Source organism: Onychostoma macrolepis, chromosome 20 (genome assembly GCF_012432095.1).
Source record: "Onychostoma macrolepis isolate SWU-2019 chromosome 20, ASM1243209v1, whole genome shotgun sequence".
Taxonomy (NCBI): domain Eukaryota; kingdom Metazoa; phylum Chordata; class Actinopteri; order Cypriniformes; family Cyprinidae; genus Onychostoma; species Onychostoma macrolepis.
Genome location: NC_081174.1, coordinates 3,832,815 through 3,850,982, shown reverse-complemented (window position 1 = coordinate 3,850,982; position 18,168 = coordinate 3,832,815). Strand labels below are relative to the sequence as shown.

The 18,168-nt window shown below is 37.6% G+C and overlaps 1 protein-coding gene across 3 annotated transcripts; it reads left to right on the top strand.

Annotated features, from left to right (window-relative positions):
* The first annotated feature begins 1,349 nt into the window (after positions 1 to 1,349).
* LOC131526572 (uncharacterized) lies at positions 1,350 to 14,492 on the top strand. 3 transcript variants are annotated; one of them, XM_058754915.1, is made up of 11 exons: positions 1,350 to 1,542; positions 7,428 to 7,493; positions 7,628 to 7,693; positions 7,837 to 7,887; positions 7,981 to 8,037; positions 8,594 to 8,699; positions 8,967 to 9,037; positions 9,125 to 11,309; positions 11,515 to 11,613; positions 13,116 to 13,160; positions 13,255 to 14,492. In XM_058754915.1, exons 5-11 carry the CDS (start codon positions 7,981 to 7,983, stop codon positions 13,503 to 13,505), a joined length of 2,814 nt encoding a protein of 937 aa, XP_058610898.1. In that variant the 5' UTR covers positions 1,350 to 1,542; positions 7,428 to 7,493; positions 7,628 to 7,693; positions 7,837 to 7,887; the 3' UTR covers positions 13,506 to 14,492. The 3 variants fall into 3 exon arrangements, with proteins under 3 accessions (XP_058610898.1, XP_058610899.1, XP_058610896.1); XM_058754916.1 differs by lacking the exon at positions 1,350 to 1,542 and adding an exon at positions 2,459 to 2,519; XM_058754913.1 differs by lacking the exons at positions 1,350 to 1,542; positions 7,428 to 7,493; positions 7,628 to 7,693; positions 7,837 to 7,887; positions 7,981 to 8,037 and having other exon boundaries at positions 8,459 to 8,699.
* The last annotated feature ends 3,676 nt before the right edge of the window (positions 14,493 to 18,168 follow it).

Below are 18,168 nucleotides of genomic sequence, written 5' to 3'. Positions count from 1 at the left end.
CTGAACACGAAGAAGGATATTTTGAAGAATGTCTGTAACCCTTTGTGTTCAGCAGAACAAATATATGTATACAGGTTTGGAACAACTCGATGGTGAGGGTGATGACAGAATTTTCATTTTTGGGTGAACTATCCCTTTAATGTTATGGTCTTCATGAATCAAACATAGAAAGACGATTCCATTTTAGATTATCATCAACAGTTGATTACTTTTTGTTAACTTTCTACTTACACTTAGCTGTTGATCTTGGCCGTTTGTTTATTTTCTTTGCTCTCAAACTGGAAATCTCATCTTCAGGGCCAAACGCAACAGGGCAATAAACAGTATTTTGTCAGTTAGAAAAATATGCTAGAGGGTACTGTTCTGAATAATTTATTCGCACTGTTTAACCTTGCATTAAATAAAGAATACAGTGACATAATAATGATTTCACCTTGGGATGATTCACTGTCCTCAAGAACTGTAAAAAAAAAAACTAGCATTTAAAGAAGATATAGATATAGACAACATATACATATATTTTCTTGATCATTCCAAATTCATTTGTTTTGCATGTATACTTACATCGATTTGTCTGTGGTGTCTTTCTAGGTTTGGTGGGCTGAAGTTCTTCTTCTGCAAGAAACAAAAGTTACAACTGCAATTGTCTCTCAACAACTTTATCTTATTTACAGTGTCAGCACAGATTGTATACCTCTAAATCTTCTTGGTGGTATAATTTTTCGTGAACTATTTCCATCTGAGTCTTCAACTTGGGAAGTTTCAACTGCTTTTTGGGCCCGATACCTTGCTAAGTTGTAACTGTCTGTTCTCAAAAATATCACAAATTTTGTTTAATAAATCTTATATAAATAATTTATATTTTAGGAATGGTTGCTAGTAGTTGCTGAGATCTTGGTATTATACTTTACCTGTGTCAGAATATACTCTGACGGCATATTTTGTCCAGAGATGTTTGTCTGGAATGGCACATTTTATGACCTTGGTCCCAACATTTGAATTGGGCCAATAGCTAACAGTACCTTTCAGACAAAGACAAGGATGCTTGCTTAATGTTTTCTATGTATATAGTTGACCTTGATTAATGTGTATCATTTATGTTTTGCTCAGTGAAATTGAGGACTACATAGCGAAGATAAACCTGTAAGTGAAGTTTAGATAAATCTGTAAGTTCAGCTTGCAACACACAAATGAAACATACCCCAATCACCTATTAATAGACAATCATTGGTTACTTTCTCTAACCTTATACTTAATTTATGTTTTCCAATGTTGGTTCTTGTTGTACTGGAAACATCTAGGTTTTCAAAAGTGAATGGCACTGGAGAGCAAATCACCAGATGACAGAAGGAAGCTGTAGGAGGCAGAAACTCGTGGGGCAAATCTTCAGAAGGCAGAGACTCAGGGGCAAATCTTCAGGACCCAGAAACTCAGAGGTAAAGCCGAAGCAGTTAGACACACAGGGGACAAAGCTTCAGGAGGCGGAGACTCAGGGGTGAAGCTGAAGGATGTAGAGACTCAGGGAGCAAAGGAATACTTCAAGTATGTAATTTCACCCAAATTGTCATTATCTTGTCATTTTATTATTTTATTTTTTATCTTTGGTGATTTAATTTTTTGTCGCATCCTAGAAAGTATGAAGAATGGACACCACAATTTTGATCCCGTAGTTTTCCTCCAGGATGAATGCCCTCCTCTGAAGGGACTTTCTTTCTAAGCAAAGCATTTGAGAAGGCCTGATGTTAGCCACGTATGTTCCATAGAGGCGTGAATCACACGGTGTCATCAGATATGGCTGTAGATTTGTGTACACCCTGCACAACACTGTGTCATCTGCTTGTTCTGACACCACCTCGCAAAATTGTTCAGGGCCTAACATAAAGGCATCGTTTGGGCACTTGAATGACATCAAGTTTTCCTTGATTTCTATCTTGGACTTGGATGTTTCCTCAAGACAATTTGCAACTTGTGCCAAAACATTTTTTCCAGATCGTACCATTTTTTTTCATTTGATGAAGATAGCTCTCGAACTTGAAAGCACTGCAGCTGTCAAGGCTGCCAAAGTTTTGGGCATCTTCTGCAAGGTGCAGCAAGGAATGGACATTGTATACCAAAAATGTCTCTCCAAACAGCTCCCGTCCTCTCTCTACAAAATACTTCAGCAGCTGGTTTGCATAAGCTCCTTGTGACTTTGCTCAGGAAGTGTTCATAGAGCTGCTCTTGGAGAATTCCCTTTAGAACAATCTTCCCTGTGTAGATAGCAAACTGTCTGAACTCTGTTGCTTTCCAGCGATCTATTTCCTGCAAGCTCCTTGGCTTCCTGGCAAAGCAATCTGGAATGGACTTCTTTAATGTCTCCAGCCTGCCACTTACACGGGTCACATCTCCTGATGAAATCCGGAAATCTGTTCTCCCTCTTGTCCACAAGAGCAGCAGCTTTTTCATTACCCCGAGACAGCTCTGGTGCATATAATCTATGGGGAATGATTTGATCATGTCGATTGGGAGGACAGAGAAGGGTGAGATCTCCTCTTCTTGATGGTGTTCAGGTTGCCAGCATTCCCTGAATGATTGATCTGTTCTCATGGCCAGGTTATTTGTTTCAGGATATGTTATCCGACCATCCCAAGATCCCCTCTGGTTGCATTTATCGCACCCATAGTATCCAGAAACTGCTTTACACACTTTACCATAGCTGTAGCTGGAGCATCGCAGGTAACACATCGTAGTTGGATGTTTAAGCGTCTCCCTCCCCAGATAAGACCATCCTGGATTAGTTCTGCCAATTGCTGAACCGTGTCAGAGGCAAAGTTTGGTGTTTTGGGTTTGGAAGCAGCAGTGGATATGCACAGGGGGAAAATACATCCTGGAGACAAGTTTATGGAACAGAGAACTGGCCAGAGGGATACGTTTGAGCTTTTGAACACTGGCAGCCCTTCAATGTTCAGGGAGAGGTCAAGTGACTGAAGAAGGTCTGTCACAGCTGCAGGATACCTGCTCAGATGTTTTGAGAGCTGATCTGCCACATTAAACTGTACACTCTCGACACCATATTTGGTAGTAAGTTCATAATGGTTCGTGTCTAAAGAGCGTCCTTGCAGTATGGGGAAGGTCTTCATGCCCATGTCTTTTAAGGATGTTTAATAGAACATCCACAGCATTATGTTTAACTTGAAGCATACATGCCCATTCGGAAAGTTCTTCCCTGAGTGTGGGTGTAATATCTTGTTCGCTCTCAGAACTTGACAGGGCTGGGTCTGAAAACATGTCAAGATGATCTTCCTCAATGTGCTGGTTGTGATTAAGGCTGTCACTTTCAGCAATGCTGGCCATCTCAACTGAACTGATAGTTTCTATGTTGTCGGCCTTCTTTTGTGCCCTTGACACTCTAGCCCAGATTTTGTTGTACTGCCTCCTACGCTCTTTGGATGTCATCAAGCTACTGTATTGGTGTCTCTGCCAATAATTCAATAAATTAAATTTTTCAGTACACTTACAGATTTAATCTGTTTTTCTCAATCTACCAGTATCAACCATATAACTTAATTTGGTACTGAACTTACCTTTGTTGACGACATATTTGCCACAAGTATAAAGGCTGAGAAAACAGAAATAAATATAAGTTAATATATATATTATATATATATATATATATATATATATATATATATATTAGTATCAGTCAAAAGTTTGGAAACATTACTATTTTTAGTGCCTTTGAAAGAAGTGTCTTATGCTCATCTAGCCTGCATTTATTTGTTCACAAATACAGAAAAACAGTAATATTGTGAATATTATTACAATTTAAAATAATGGTTTTCTATTTTAATATGCTTTAAAATATAATTAATTTCTTTGATACAAAGGTGAATTTTCATCAGCCATTACCCCAGTCTTCAGTGTCATTCTAATCATGCTGATTTATTATCATCAACTTTGGAAACAGTTGTGCTGCTATATACATATCGCTCAAAATTTGGGATCAGTAAGACTTGTAATGTTTTTTAAAGAAGTCTCTTATGCTCATCAAGGCTGCATTTATTTGATCAAAAATACAGAAAAAAACTGTAATCTTGCAAAATGTTATTACATTACAATATTAAATTATGGTTTCTATTTTAATATACTGAATTTCCATCAGCCATTACTTCAGTCTAAAGTGTCACATGATTCTTCAGAAATCATTATTTCTAATACGCTGGTTTATTATTAGAATTATCAATGTTGGCAACAGTTGTGCTGCCAAATATTATTTTTGGAAACTGCAATACTTTTTCAGGATTATTTGATGAATGAAAAGTTTAAAAGAACAGCATTTATATAACAATATAAATCTTTGCTATTACTTCTTATCAATTTAACACATCCTTGCTGAGTAAAAGTTTTAATTTCTTTCAAAAAAGAAAGAATACAAATTTACTGAACCCAAACCTTTGAATGCTCTTCTTTTTAACTTTTAATTCATCAAAGAATCCTGAAAAAAAGTATCACAGGTTACAAGAAATATTAAGCAGCACAACAGTTTCCAGCACTGATAATAAATCAGCATATTAGAATAATTTCTGAAGGATCATGTGACACTTAAGACTGGATGGCAGGAGAAAATTCAGCTTTGCATCACAGAAATAAATTAAATTGTAAAGCATATTAAAATATTTCACAATATTATTGATTTTTTTTTTCTGACTTTGATTAAAGAAATGCTTTCAAAAGCTTTAAAAATGAGTAGTTTCCGAACAAGATAAAAAAAAAATAAAAAAATAAAAACCGATTCAATTTGGCCTCCCTCCCCAAAATACTGTTCAAAGTGATTTTGTTTTTTATTAAAGATTCATATTTTTATTAAATTAAATTTGAAGTTTACTTGAAGATCATGTTTATATTAAACTTAATTTATAAACTAAACATATGGTAAACAATTTGTAAAATATTTCTATTTAGATTTGTCATGTTTTAATGTATCTTTTAAATATAAATTCACATTTAATTAAGTTACATTTGAAAGTAGTAATGTATAGGCTAAAGGTTAAAGATCATTTTAAAAAAGTATTTATAGTTAAATTCAGGCTGAATCAATGGCATGCTCTGTCTACACCCAACTATAGCCATAGGGATAAGTTCATGAACCACATCTTTCTTCAAACACATTAATATTGTGATTTGACCCAAAAGCTACTTTCTGCCTCGCCTATTGTTTTTGCGGTCCACTGAAATAAGGACTTTTCATTGTGTTTGCGTAATATTCAACACTAGAATCCGTTTTGATTAAACTCCAGTTCAATAGGTGGCGGTATGCATAGTGCTGCCCCTTAGTAAACAGGAGAACAGGAAGTTGGGCTATACGATATATGTCACATTGTGTGTATGTTTACACCTGTATTACGAGGACCGTGTTTTATGAGGACCATCATAAGAACATGTTCCTGTGTGTATGTTTACACCTGTATTACGAGGACCGTGTTTTATGAGGACCATCATAAGAACATGTTCCTGTGTGTATGTTTACACCTGTATTACGAGGACCGTGTTTTATGAGGACCATCATAAGAACATGTTCCTGTGTGTATGTTTACACCTGTATTACGAGGACCGTGTTTTATGAGGACCATCATAAGAACATGTTCCTGTGTGTATGTTTACACCTGTATTACGAGGACCGTGTTTTATGAGGACCATCATAAGAACATGTTCCTGTGTGTATGTTTACACCTGTATTACGAGGACCGTGTTTTATGAGGACCATCATAAGAACATGTTCCTGTGTGTATGTTTACACCTGTATTACGAGGACCGTGTTTTATGAGGACCATCATAAGAACATGTTCCTGTGTATGTTTACACCTGTATTACGAGGACCGTGTTTTATGAGGACCATCATAAGAACATGTTCCTGTGTGTATGTTTACACCTGTATTACGAGGACCGTGTTTTATGAGGACCATCATAAGAACATGTTCCTGTGTGTATGTTTACACCTGTATTACGAGGACCGTGTTTTATGAGGACCATCATAAGAACATGTTCCTGTGTGTATGTTTACACCTGTATTACGAGGACCGTGTTTTATGAGGACCATCATAAGAACATGTTCCTGTGTGTATGTTTACACCTGTATTACGAGGACTGTGTTTTATGAGGACCATCATAAGAACATGTTCCTGTGTGTATGTTTACACCTGTATTACGAGGACTGTGTTTTATGAGGACCATCATAAGAACATGTTCCTGTGTGCAATGTTCCCTCTAAGTTGCGCACATCTTCCACCGCGGAAGAAGAAATAATGTGCCACGCACAAGCAAAAATGATTTGGGAAAGCCATTTGATTGTATTCTAGTAAAAACGAAAGAATTGCAATGCTCGGCTAAACCGCTATAGAGTTAGAACCGGTGAATGCGGTTTACAGGTTTCATAGAAAGAGAACGATGTGCGGCAAATGAGTCGCTGTAGAGACCGAATACTTCAATGGTTGCAGACAAAGTAGCTCAAATCGAGAGCCAACGCAATGACATGTGAAATGAGTGATGGAAAAGCCAAATTTAGAATAAAATCCCTTAATTCGCAAAAAAGTTTTTACGCTCGCTTGAGGTGGTTTTTGACTTGTGCGAAAAAGGGTTGATGCGAATATTGGGAGATGGAAATGCATTTTGTGAATAAATTCCTCAAGCGCATCAAAAAAGTCATATGACTTTGCGCTATGGGACTAACCAGCAGACTGATATCATTCCACAACATCTGAAATGTTGTTATGGTTAATCTCAAATGCCCGAGCAAAGTCTGTCGTCAAAGTATTTCTCTAATTGCCTCCCAGAAATGTCTTACACGACTGTGTTCCCAAACAGCAGGATCCACCTCCGAAAGCAATGACCGCATTCATTGTGTTTCGTCTGCTCGCTCTGAGGCGCAAATAATTTATTATATATGAAAATGATCATATTCTCCTACGTTTCTTAGTGATTTATAGTGCAGGTTTATCAGGAAGTGACGATTTTGTTCTCTTTGACTCATTGGATGGAAACGGTGCTTGTTCGCAAATGTTTTATGCGATATTCCAGTTTTGCGCATAAGTTAAATTCGCAACTTTGGATGGAAACCCGGCTACTGAGACTCTTCAGTCAAGTCAAGAACATGTTCTTATGTGGTCCTCATGAAACAGGGTCCTCGTAACACAGGTTTTAACATACACACAACCTGACATACTGGGATGAACATGCATGTAATGTAATGCATAAAAAGTCATGAACATTATCTTGGGTAACACATAAATATTGAAATTGATTTGAAATGTTGTAATCTTACTTGTATATTACATTGATAAAATATAAGCAAGGTTATAAAATAATTTCATATCTATGTTATAAATCAGTATTTCATGCACAAATATATTGTCTGAATCAATGTTACCAATGTCTAATTTAATATTTTCTAGGCTCATAGTGAGGTTGAACCATCCACTCACACTCTGTCCCGGTCAGAAGTCAGAGACCTAGAGAAGGTATTGTGATTTTATTTTTTTATCTTTTTATTTTTTTTGTATCATTTTTAATTTTCTATGTTTTAAACCAGTATTTCACGCACACATTTATTGTCTGAATCAGTGTTACCAATGTCTAATTTAATATTTTCTAGGCTCGTAGTGAGGTTGAACCATCCACTCACACTCTGTCCCGGTCAGAAGTCAGAGACCTAGAGAAGGTATTGTGATTTTTTTTTTTTTTTTTATGTTTTCAGACAGTTGTCAGTGAAAAGGTAATTCATTATACATTTGGACAATCCCTGAATCCTTTGTCTGCAGTAGAATGTTTATTTATTTATTATTTCCATTTCCTTAATTTAAGGTGGCTCCAAAGAAGGACCAGTTACCATTGGATCAGGACTGTGTTGAGAAGGTAATAAAATGTGCATTGCATAATTTTAGAAAATGCTAGAATGATTGTTGTAAGAAATCATCTCTACATGATGCTTTTTTTCATTGTTTTCAGATGTCACTTGTCAATGAGGAGCAGAGCTTTTGTGCCCCTGCTGAAGGAGTTAAGGAGGTATTCACATGTTTCGGGTGAACTGTTATTAGTGCAACAGTGAATGCTCTGAAGTCCATCTCTGCATGGGCTGTGATATACTTAGGAATAAAAAGCTGTTTCCAAAAGTATGTAATTAATGACCTGTTTTCACTTTCAGTAATATTAGTCAATGTCTAAATCAGGAGTGCCAAAACTGTCCTACAGAGTTTAGCTCCAACTTGCCTCAACACACCTGCCAGGACGTTTCTAGTATGCCTAGCAAGAGCTTGATTAGCTGGTTCAGGTGTCTAATTGGGGTTGGAGCTAAACTCTGCAGGCCCTCCAGGACTGAGTTTTGGCACCCCTGGTCTAAATAAAGATTTGTAGTAATCTATTAACCAGTACCTTTTAAGGTCTGTAACGTAAATGTTCTTTAATGATTGTAAGTGATCTTATTAACTGAATGACCACAACTTCACTGTCACTAAAAATACATTGAAAGACCATGTAGCTCGTAATGTAGTTTCACATGCATGTTTTAGGATCTTTCTTTTTTGCTGTAATTTCACATTCACTGATGTTTTTTTCTTCACAGGTCTGCAAACATGTTGTGGTCACTTCAGCAATATCAAGCATGGACAAATGTGCTGAATGCGTGGGACCTGTAGCAGCACTCAAATGGATTGGCCTGAGATGCAAATGTTAGTATGGTGTCGTCTTGTTCAATATGCAGCATGATGTCTTAATTCATTTTAGTATCACTAATTTATGTTATGAATTCAGCTCAAAGTTGTATAACTGTTGAAGTGTGTGGTCAGTAGGAGATATCGGACGATTGTTTATGCACAGATATGTAATACCATTAACAATAATAGGGGTGTAATATTGTTTTCACCTTTATTCTATGTTAAGGCATAGAATCCCATGTTAGCAGTTGAACATCCTGACACATGACATTTCTCTCATAGTGTGCTCCAGTTTTTGGCACAAGTCCTGCTATTCGAAGCTTCATGAATGGAATGGAAAACGGTCATCGTGGGTAAGAAAATATTTGATTCTATGCCTTTGTTCCTTATTTTTATGAGTTATCGGTTCTGTAAATTAATCATAAATATCTTGACAATAGGAAGTAAGTTCAGAGGAAGACGAGCTGTCAGATGAGGAATATATACCACAGTCTGAGTCAGACAATCAGTCAGACAGTTCAGATGAGTTGACAACAAGACCGGCATGTTACGATCAAGCTAATCTCCTCTCAGATATACAGGAAGCTGCATCCTCTAAGTTTAGTGAACCTCAGAGATCAGATGTAACTGCCCTGAATGTGTCTAAGGGCAAAGGAAAAGGAGTCTTAAAGGCCAGGGAAGCAGCAAGTGTGTATGATGAGTCTGACTTACTTTGCCATGAAGAGCAGTTGACTGATGTTGAGACAGACAGTGATTCAGACTGTTCTGGTGAACGTCACCTTCCCAGAAAGCAAGGCTCAGTGGTACGCAGGTCAACAGATGTGCTTATATCACCCCAATCACACAATAGAAAGGACAGTAGTGAGAAGTTTTTGAATGCAAAGAGCACAGCTACGTTGAGAGAGGAAGAGAGGGAAAGCAGCGTGGCTGAAGAAGATCAGTGTGTGCAGTCAGCAACAATCTCCTGTTCAGCAAATAGTAAGAATTATTGTTACATCTGCGGGAAACCACAGTCCAAGTTAGCGCGCCATTTGAAAACTCATAAGGATGAAGTTGAAGTTGCACAGGCTTTGTCACTCCCGGTTCACTCGAAAGAACGTAAAGCAATGCTGCAAAAGCTCAGGAACAAGGGCAACTTTCAGCATAACACAGATGTGTTACAGTGTGGAGAGGGGGCTCTTAAAATAAAACGGGCACCAAAAAGAAAGTGTGATTCAAAGCAGTTTGTGCATTGCATGTACTGCAAAGGGATGTTTGTACGGAGAGATCTGTGGCGTCATTTCAGACGATGTTCCTCAAAACCAGCAGCTGACAGTGAAAACCAAGGGAGGAGGAGAGTTTTGGGCCTGGCGTCTATGGCAGAGTCTTCATTCACTCAGCACATTTCTCAAGGAGTTTGGAAACTCTTAGGTGTGATGAAGCAGGATGATATTTCCGCTGTTGTCAAAAATGACCTAAGTATTCTTCAGCTTGCACAGTCTTTCTTTAACAAACATGGGCATGACCCTACCAAATTTGAGTACATTCGACAAAAACTCCGTGAAGTTGCAAGATTGTTGTTGACTTTGCGTAGAGAGTTTTCAATATACAGTCTTGAAGAAGCTGTGAAGCCTGCCAATTTTCATAGACTCATTCGAGCGGTTCAGATGGTGTCTGGCTATGATGATGAGAGTCACTGCTACCAAAGCCCAAGCCTTGCTCTAAAACTGGGGCACTCGTTGAATAAGATTAGCGAAATCATTCACTGCCGAGCACTGATGTCTGAAGACAAGGAACTGATCGCGTCAACAGAGACCTTTAAAAAGCTCTACTCCTCAAAGTGGTCTGAGATGATCTCACACACTGCTTTGGTCACACTGAATGAGGCCAAATTTAACAAGCCATCAACACTTCCCTTCACTCAGGATGTCCAGTCCCTTCATCGGTTCCTTGAGAAGACTGCACATACGGCTTTTCAGAAACTAAAAGAGACGGCATCTCCTCAAAGCTATGCGGAACTGGCCAAAGCAACACTCGCCAGAATCATTGTGTTCAACCGCAGACGTGCGGGAGAGGTCTCTAAAATGCCGCTGAAGGGCTTCAATGAAAGGGACGGCACTTCTCTCCATGATGATGTTGCCATGGGCCTGAGCAAGTTTGAGCAGAAACTCTGCAGCCATTTTAGTCGCGTTGAGATCAGGGGGAAGAGGGGAAGAAAGGTTGCTGTTCTTCTCCCGCCTGATATGGTCGATGCCCTGACGCTGCTGGTCAGCAGGAGAAGTGAGTGTGGAGTGCTGGACACTAATGCTTTCTTGTTTGCTCGGCCAAACTGCCAGAGTCACTACAGAGGCCAGGACTCCCTCAGAGTGTATGCAAGTGAATGTGGAGCTCAGAATCCAGAATTTCTCCGATCAACTCATCTGCGCAAGCACGTGGCTACTCTCTCACAAATCCTAAATCTGAAGAACAATGAGTTAGATCAGGTCGCCGATTTCTTAGGGCATGACATCCGCGTCCACCGCGACTATTACAGGCTGCCAGAAGCCACTACTCAGCTTGCTAAAATATCAAAGCTACTGATAGCCATGGAAAAGGGCTGCCTTCCTAATCTTCAAGGCAAATCGCTTGATGACATTGAGATTGAAGGTACGTCCATCTTAGTGTAGGTTGCACAGAGGGTCTTTTACACTCACAGGGAGGTTTAAGGAAACATCTCTGAAATATGTCTTGTGTTCACTGTAGGATGTAGTGTCATTTGGCGTGTTTCACAAATGGGGTGTGATTGTGTTATTTGACTTCTGAATGCAGATGTAGATGTTTTTCATGTTCTGAATTTCATTTTTCATTGAAGATGAGATCAGAATGACGGATTCTGATGACAGTGATCCTGAAGAAAGTGATTCTGACGATGATGCTCTTGCTGGAGCTGCAGTAGACTCCAGTAATGCTGGTATGTCAACTAAGTTGTTGTTTCAATGTAATCAAAGTCAAAAATTATATTCTATTAGTTCAGCGTTTCTAACAGAATATTACTAAAATTAGGGATGCACCAGTATTCTATTGGTATCTGTAGGGATGTGCCCAAATCCGATATACGGTATTCGGAAAGGTAATGATTTGTACTATGGTAACCCTAAAGGGAATACATACGATATATAGGAGATATACACGCAAAATATATTTCAGTGCTTTCTCTCACAATTATATTGTTGGGTAATTGTCCTGTATATAAATCGCGGCATCAGGGAGCCATTTTTAATATGCAGGACATTGAAATCACTTATGAATGTGCGTTTGCTTTTTACTTCCACTTTTGAGATTTGCGATCACACAGCCTACATTCTAAAAAATGCTGGGTTAAAAACAACCCAACTGGGGTTATTTGGCAACCCAGCGCTGGGTAAATATTGGACAGAACAAATACAGGGTTATTTTGACCCAGCTGGTTGGGTTAAATGTTTTTAACCACCATGCTGGGTTGTTTTATTTAAGTCATCTATTGTTTAAAAATTATTATATTGCTGGCTTATAATGGGCTGGAAATTAAAAATCACACAGAATTACTATAGGCAACAGCAATAATCAAAATATGGACATTTATTATCAACCAAGAACACAAAGAACACACAAAATACATGACACATTGAATTTATTTGGGTGAATACAGCATAGTTTACTACATTACATGCTTTTAAACTTGTTTAACGCGCATTTTAGACATAAAAATGTAACATTTTAAAAGTAGCATTATAAGTCTATTCAACCATCTGCTGTAATCGCTTTTTACGGAAATAGCGCTAATTCTTATGCCGGTGTGTTGCCGATATCTCAGCCGGTGAAGAGCTGCTGTTCGCAGCTGCTGGCCTGGGTTGTTGCATAGGAGACAGGCTCAACCCAGCGGTTGAATAGAAAAAAAATAACCCAGCACCTGGGTAAAAATATTATAAACAACCCAATATAATGATCCAGCAGGCTGAACCCAGCACTTGGCTTAAAAAAATAACCCAGCATTTTTTAGTGTACTCTACTACGGAGCGGCACTACTTACCACACATTTCACAAGATTAGATGTTTGTCAGTGGTGCTCATGATCTGCAAATCATTCACCATTGTCCTATCAGTCATCTCTCCTTACCTCTCTCTGTTTATGTGGTAAGTGACATTTTATGTACTGTAATGTAACAGGCAACTGCTAGCAAGTGGCTAACCATGTCCCTTTGTGGCTCCGTAGAACGCATTATTCGTTTTCCGTGCCTTTCCGAATCTGGATTGGCTATTTGGGCACATCCATAAGTCTCAACCTATTGGTATAGCCAGATACCTATCATGTTAAGGCAAAAACTGATAAATGACTGTTTAAAAAAGAAATGTTTAACAGGCCAAGTCCTTTAGAATGAATGAATGAAATTTTTTTTTATGTTTCCTGATCATTATATGACTGATTTTCTGCAGGTGTTCAGAAGATGCCCATTGAGAGCACCACTGAAGTTCCTGAAGGTACCAGAGGTTTAAATTGCAATACCACCATCAATGTACATGAGCACACACTCATAGTGTTAGAACTCACTAAAGTATGTATTCTTCTGTACAGAGAGTGAGAGTGAGGCAGAAACTGAAAACCCACGGAGAGGGCAGAAAGTGGCCTGGTCAAATGCTGAAATTACAGCTGTAATGAAACATTTTAAGGGCCATATAACTAAAGGAAAACTGGCCACATTGACTGAATGCCAGCAGTGTAAGACTGCTGAGGATCCTGTTTTGGCGAGACGCAGTGCACAGAATATACGGGATTTTGTAAGAAATCGAGGAATTAGCTTAAAAAGGAAAACCCAGAGTAAATGATGTTACATTACATCCTGTGTCTCTTTTGATGCCATTCTATTTGATTGTTGTTATTGTTATTTTCCATAATGCAAACTGGTATGGCAGCAGTTCATACTGATATCTCACAGTAGAAATCTGTTTAAGTTCAACTGTTAGTTTGTCAAAAAATGACAATTCTGTGAATTCCTCAATCTTTTGGATGACCTGTCCCTTAAAGATAAATCAGTCTCTCTACACATCTGCAACATTTATTGCGTCCTCCAAGAGTTAATCTCATGTTTACTATCCGTTTAGTGAGGTACTTACAACATGTGGCATGCCTTTTAATTTATTGTTTTTTTTTTTTTTAAGTTGGTGGATTTCATTTTTTGTTTTTGTGTGGCATCCCTTTTTTATAGAAAGATTACACTATTTATTTACTTTTCTTTTTTTTCTTTTTTTTTTAAGTTGGTGGATTTCACTTAAGTTTTTGTTTGTTTGTTTATAAGTCACAATTTTAAGTTGTTATTAAAGTACTTCTAAAACACATTGATCCCTGTTGTGTTGTGTATTGTGTTTAAGATCTGGTGCTCTTTAACCACCTTAGTCTTGATAATGCAGCATATTGACACGTTTGTGTGTTGTGTATGGTCATGTACCAGTAAAACACATTGGTCCCTGTAATCCAGAGAACTGACATGTTTTGTGTATTGCAAAAGGAGTGTCCTCATAAATCGATAAGACCCTATAAATCCCAATTATGTAATAGGCGGGAACATTTTAGGAGGGGCGTGGCTGTCCTTGTTTACCACCAAAATATCATGTTGTCATATTATCCGTTCTATTGTGTGTAAAGAAAATCCAAAGTGGTATTTGTGTTCTGCAGAGTAAAACAAAATTTATGATAGTTTTATCATTTCTGTAGGACATCGGGAAAGGTGTGTCCCCTTAAACCACCATCCAACTGGTTTGGCCATCAAAGTCCTGCTAAACCACAAAAACCAGTATGTGTGTGTGTGTGTGTGTGTGTGTCATCAATCAATTATCAGTGCCTTAGAATTTTTACATTACATTCTACATCAGGGTGAATTTAAGCAAACTGCAAGTACAGTGTAAGTACTACAAATACAGTGGAAAAGTGCACCTTTAGAATATAAAAAAAAAATCCTATAGGATTAAAATCCTATAGGAACGGTTCCTACAGGATATTTATGTCTTGTCCTATAGGACTATTCCTATCGGAATCCTATAGGAATGGTTCCAAAATGCGATAGAAATTCCTAATGGAATCCTATACAATTGTCCTATTGGAATCCTATAGGATTTTTTGACAAGGGGGTACGCAAATGCGCTCAGAACTTATTTACGCAGCGCATTTTTTATTTTGGTCGCGCATGCGGACCACTTATGTGCGCCCCTGACTATATACAATAAACATTAGTGCTGTCAAAATTAATGATTAATGCAAGTGATTAATAAACTAAATCCTGATACCTTCCTGGTTTGTACTATGCTCAATTCTATAGCTAATGGCAACAATGTCACATTTAACTAGAAGATGTAACAAACACGTTGGACTCAATCCTGTATGTACAACAACAGAGTAATAATCTACATCAGTTACATTTCGCTCAGTTCTCTTGTTGAGTCTCTGCCACGGACATCTTCGTACTTGGCTACATACGTCTGCTGTGTCCAGTGTTGGGGGTAACTAGTTATAAAGTTAGTATAGCCTATTTATCACAACATTGTCAATCGCAAACGCTAATTTATTCAAACGTCTCTCTACCGAACTACCTACTGTAGCTTAATTTGTGGAGGACGAAGAGAAAGCACCCGTTTGATAAATGAGCCAGTAGTGGAGAAATAATAACTTTTAAGAAATAATCTTATTTGAGTAACGACCCCAACATTGGCTATATGTCTTTGCTGGAGTGTGAAGTGATTTGTGTCATGTGCAGGTGGATCGTGTACACACCAATAAGGTGTCGGAATGGTATGTGTTTATACTTCTCATCCAACCACAATCAAATTCTCCGGATGGCGCGATTTATCTGGATAGTTTTTTTTTTTAAATTGATTTATTTATTTTTTTAACGATGACAAGCCGGAATGAAAACAAGCTGAAATGAAATAGGAGTAACGAGGCTATTTTTAAAATGTAAGGAGTAGAAAGTACAGATAATTGCGTGAAAATGTAAGGAGTAGAAGTAAAAAGTCGGCTGAAAAATAATTACTCCAGTAAAGTATAGATACCCAAAATTTCTACTTAAGTAAGGTAACGAAGTATTTGTACTTCGTTACTTGACACCTCTGGTGGTGACCCAGGTGAAAAAGAAATATATTTAAATTGTGCTTTTTCAGACACACTTAATGTATTTAAACTATATTATACTAAGTGCATATTAAATGAATTATTTCGAAACAGCTTTAAGTATGTTAAGTGTATTTCAAGATATGTTTAAGTTTGATTTTAATCTATTTGTAATATATTTAATATATTGAAATTGTGTTCAAATGGAAACACTTTAAGTATATTTAATGCAATTTAAGTATATTTCTTAAAATACATTTAAAATATACTTTTAATACTTCATGAACTACAGTTCGAGTATATTTGAAGCATTATTTTAATGTACTTCAAGTACATTTCAATTGTATTTAAGCTCATTAGAAATGCATTAGCATTACACTACTAGTATATTATAAAGCTGCTTTTTTTTCAGTAAATACACACGTACATACTTTGATATCTAGAAAAACTTTAATGTATTATATATTGTTGTTTACATTACAAATATTCATAAAGTACATTAAAAATGTACAGCAGCATATATACCTATAACATATATAACATATGATTAGAAGCCCAACAACAGCACTTACAGTGAGCAGAGTTCAAGTACAGACTCACTGATATTATTTGATAACAAATTATTTCAATAAAGCAACCTGTGAGTATTACAGGGTATGTTGATAATTGTAGTTTATTGTAACCTAGGGTATTTCACGTGAATATGTATGTTGTGGTAATGCTAACATACACTCTATTCACCTCTGTTGCCACGATTAAAAAATAAAATAAAATTATAAGTTGTCCTAGTCATCCAAAAAAAATTATAATAAAAAATTAAATAACAGATTTTTACATGAATGACTGAAAGGAAGTACAAATTAGCCACCTGGAATGGACACATTGCCAATGTTTTTCTTCCAAGATTGACTGAATCACCCTCCATTAGGAAAATCTCTATAACAGAGGAGACATTAAAATATAATTACTATTCCCAAATGTTAACAAAAGTTAATATTCCACACAAACGCAAATGATGATTGATGATTTGTTTTCTTTTTAAGAATGACAGTACGCTGAGTACAATGTACCTGGTCGGTAATATAGTCAAAAGCCTTCCCAGTCTCAGCAGTTTCAGATGTACTGTATGCTCTCTTATAAGCAACCCTTCTTACAATTTGATGTTTGTACTTATCTGTAATGAGAAGTATATATTAGAAAATAAAGGCGATAAGATTATCAAGCTTGAACAAATATAAACACCTATCAATGAAGACTACCACAGTTGGGTGATCAGCTGTATGAGAAATTTTCTATTTATCATATTTAGCCTACATATGTTTACTATATGCATATTATTCATATTTACTCAGACATATATTTCACATTCCATATTAATAATCACATATTTACTACAATATATCTTTCCCATTGCAAACTGTTTGAGCACAGGGCCTATGAGGCCTGCTTCTGCCTTTCTCTGCCTTGTACGGGAATTTGTCACGATAACCTGCTTGTTCTTGCTTGCGAAGGGAAAAAAAACAGGATATCAGGAGATGTCTGGAAGACGCTACATGAGGATTGAAACATATCAAATGTGTTTATCATGCTTGCTTAGCCATATATGGTCATATTGGGAGACAGCTAGTGAAAACATGGGGCAAAAGGGTATAAAAGCAGAGAACCATGTTCACTTATTTTTGTCACACATATTGCAGAGCTCACTGCTGTATTGTCTGACCTTCTCGCGAGAATAAAATCTCAAAAGACTCTGTCTCTGACCGTGTTCTTTATTGAAGAGTAAATATCTACAACAATTTGGTGTCAAGAAGTGGGATGTCTTGAGTGCTTCGTCTGGATCTGATGGCGAACGGTGACTGAGATCCTGGTCTCCAAAGCGAGTCCAGCCCTACCCTGCAGAAAAGAGCATTACGGGACGAGGGACTGAACCGCCCAGACCTGCACCACTGACATCGCAGAGGGAAAAAATCCCACGTGCAGAATTTTACTCGGTAAGAGACAGATAAAATTTTGGGGTAAAATGAATTGCATGGGGAATTCCTGATTTCTCCTCCTCAGTGAAATCTCTCTGTTGTCCCAAGGGTAATTGGGTTACCCAAGGGTGGGTTCTGGTGGGTTCAAGTGTTTTACTGGAGGCTCGGTGAACATAATGGTTCCGTCCCTGTGGGGGTTAGAGTCCCTCATAACACGTGAATAGTTCACTGGAAGGGTCGCTTTCAGAACTGAATGAGAGGGTTTTTGTTGACGAACAAATAGCCTAAAAGATAAGCGTTGCGTGGCGAGAGAGAAAGAGAGGGGGAAATCATGGGTCCCTGCAGTAGCAAATCGGCTGTTCGAGAATATACCAGTTCAAATTATGATTATATGATGAAGAATATGGAGACAAAT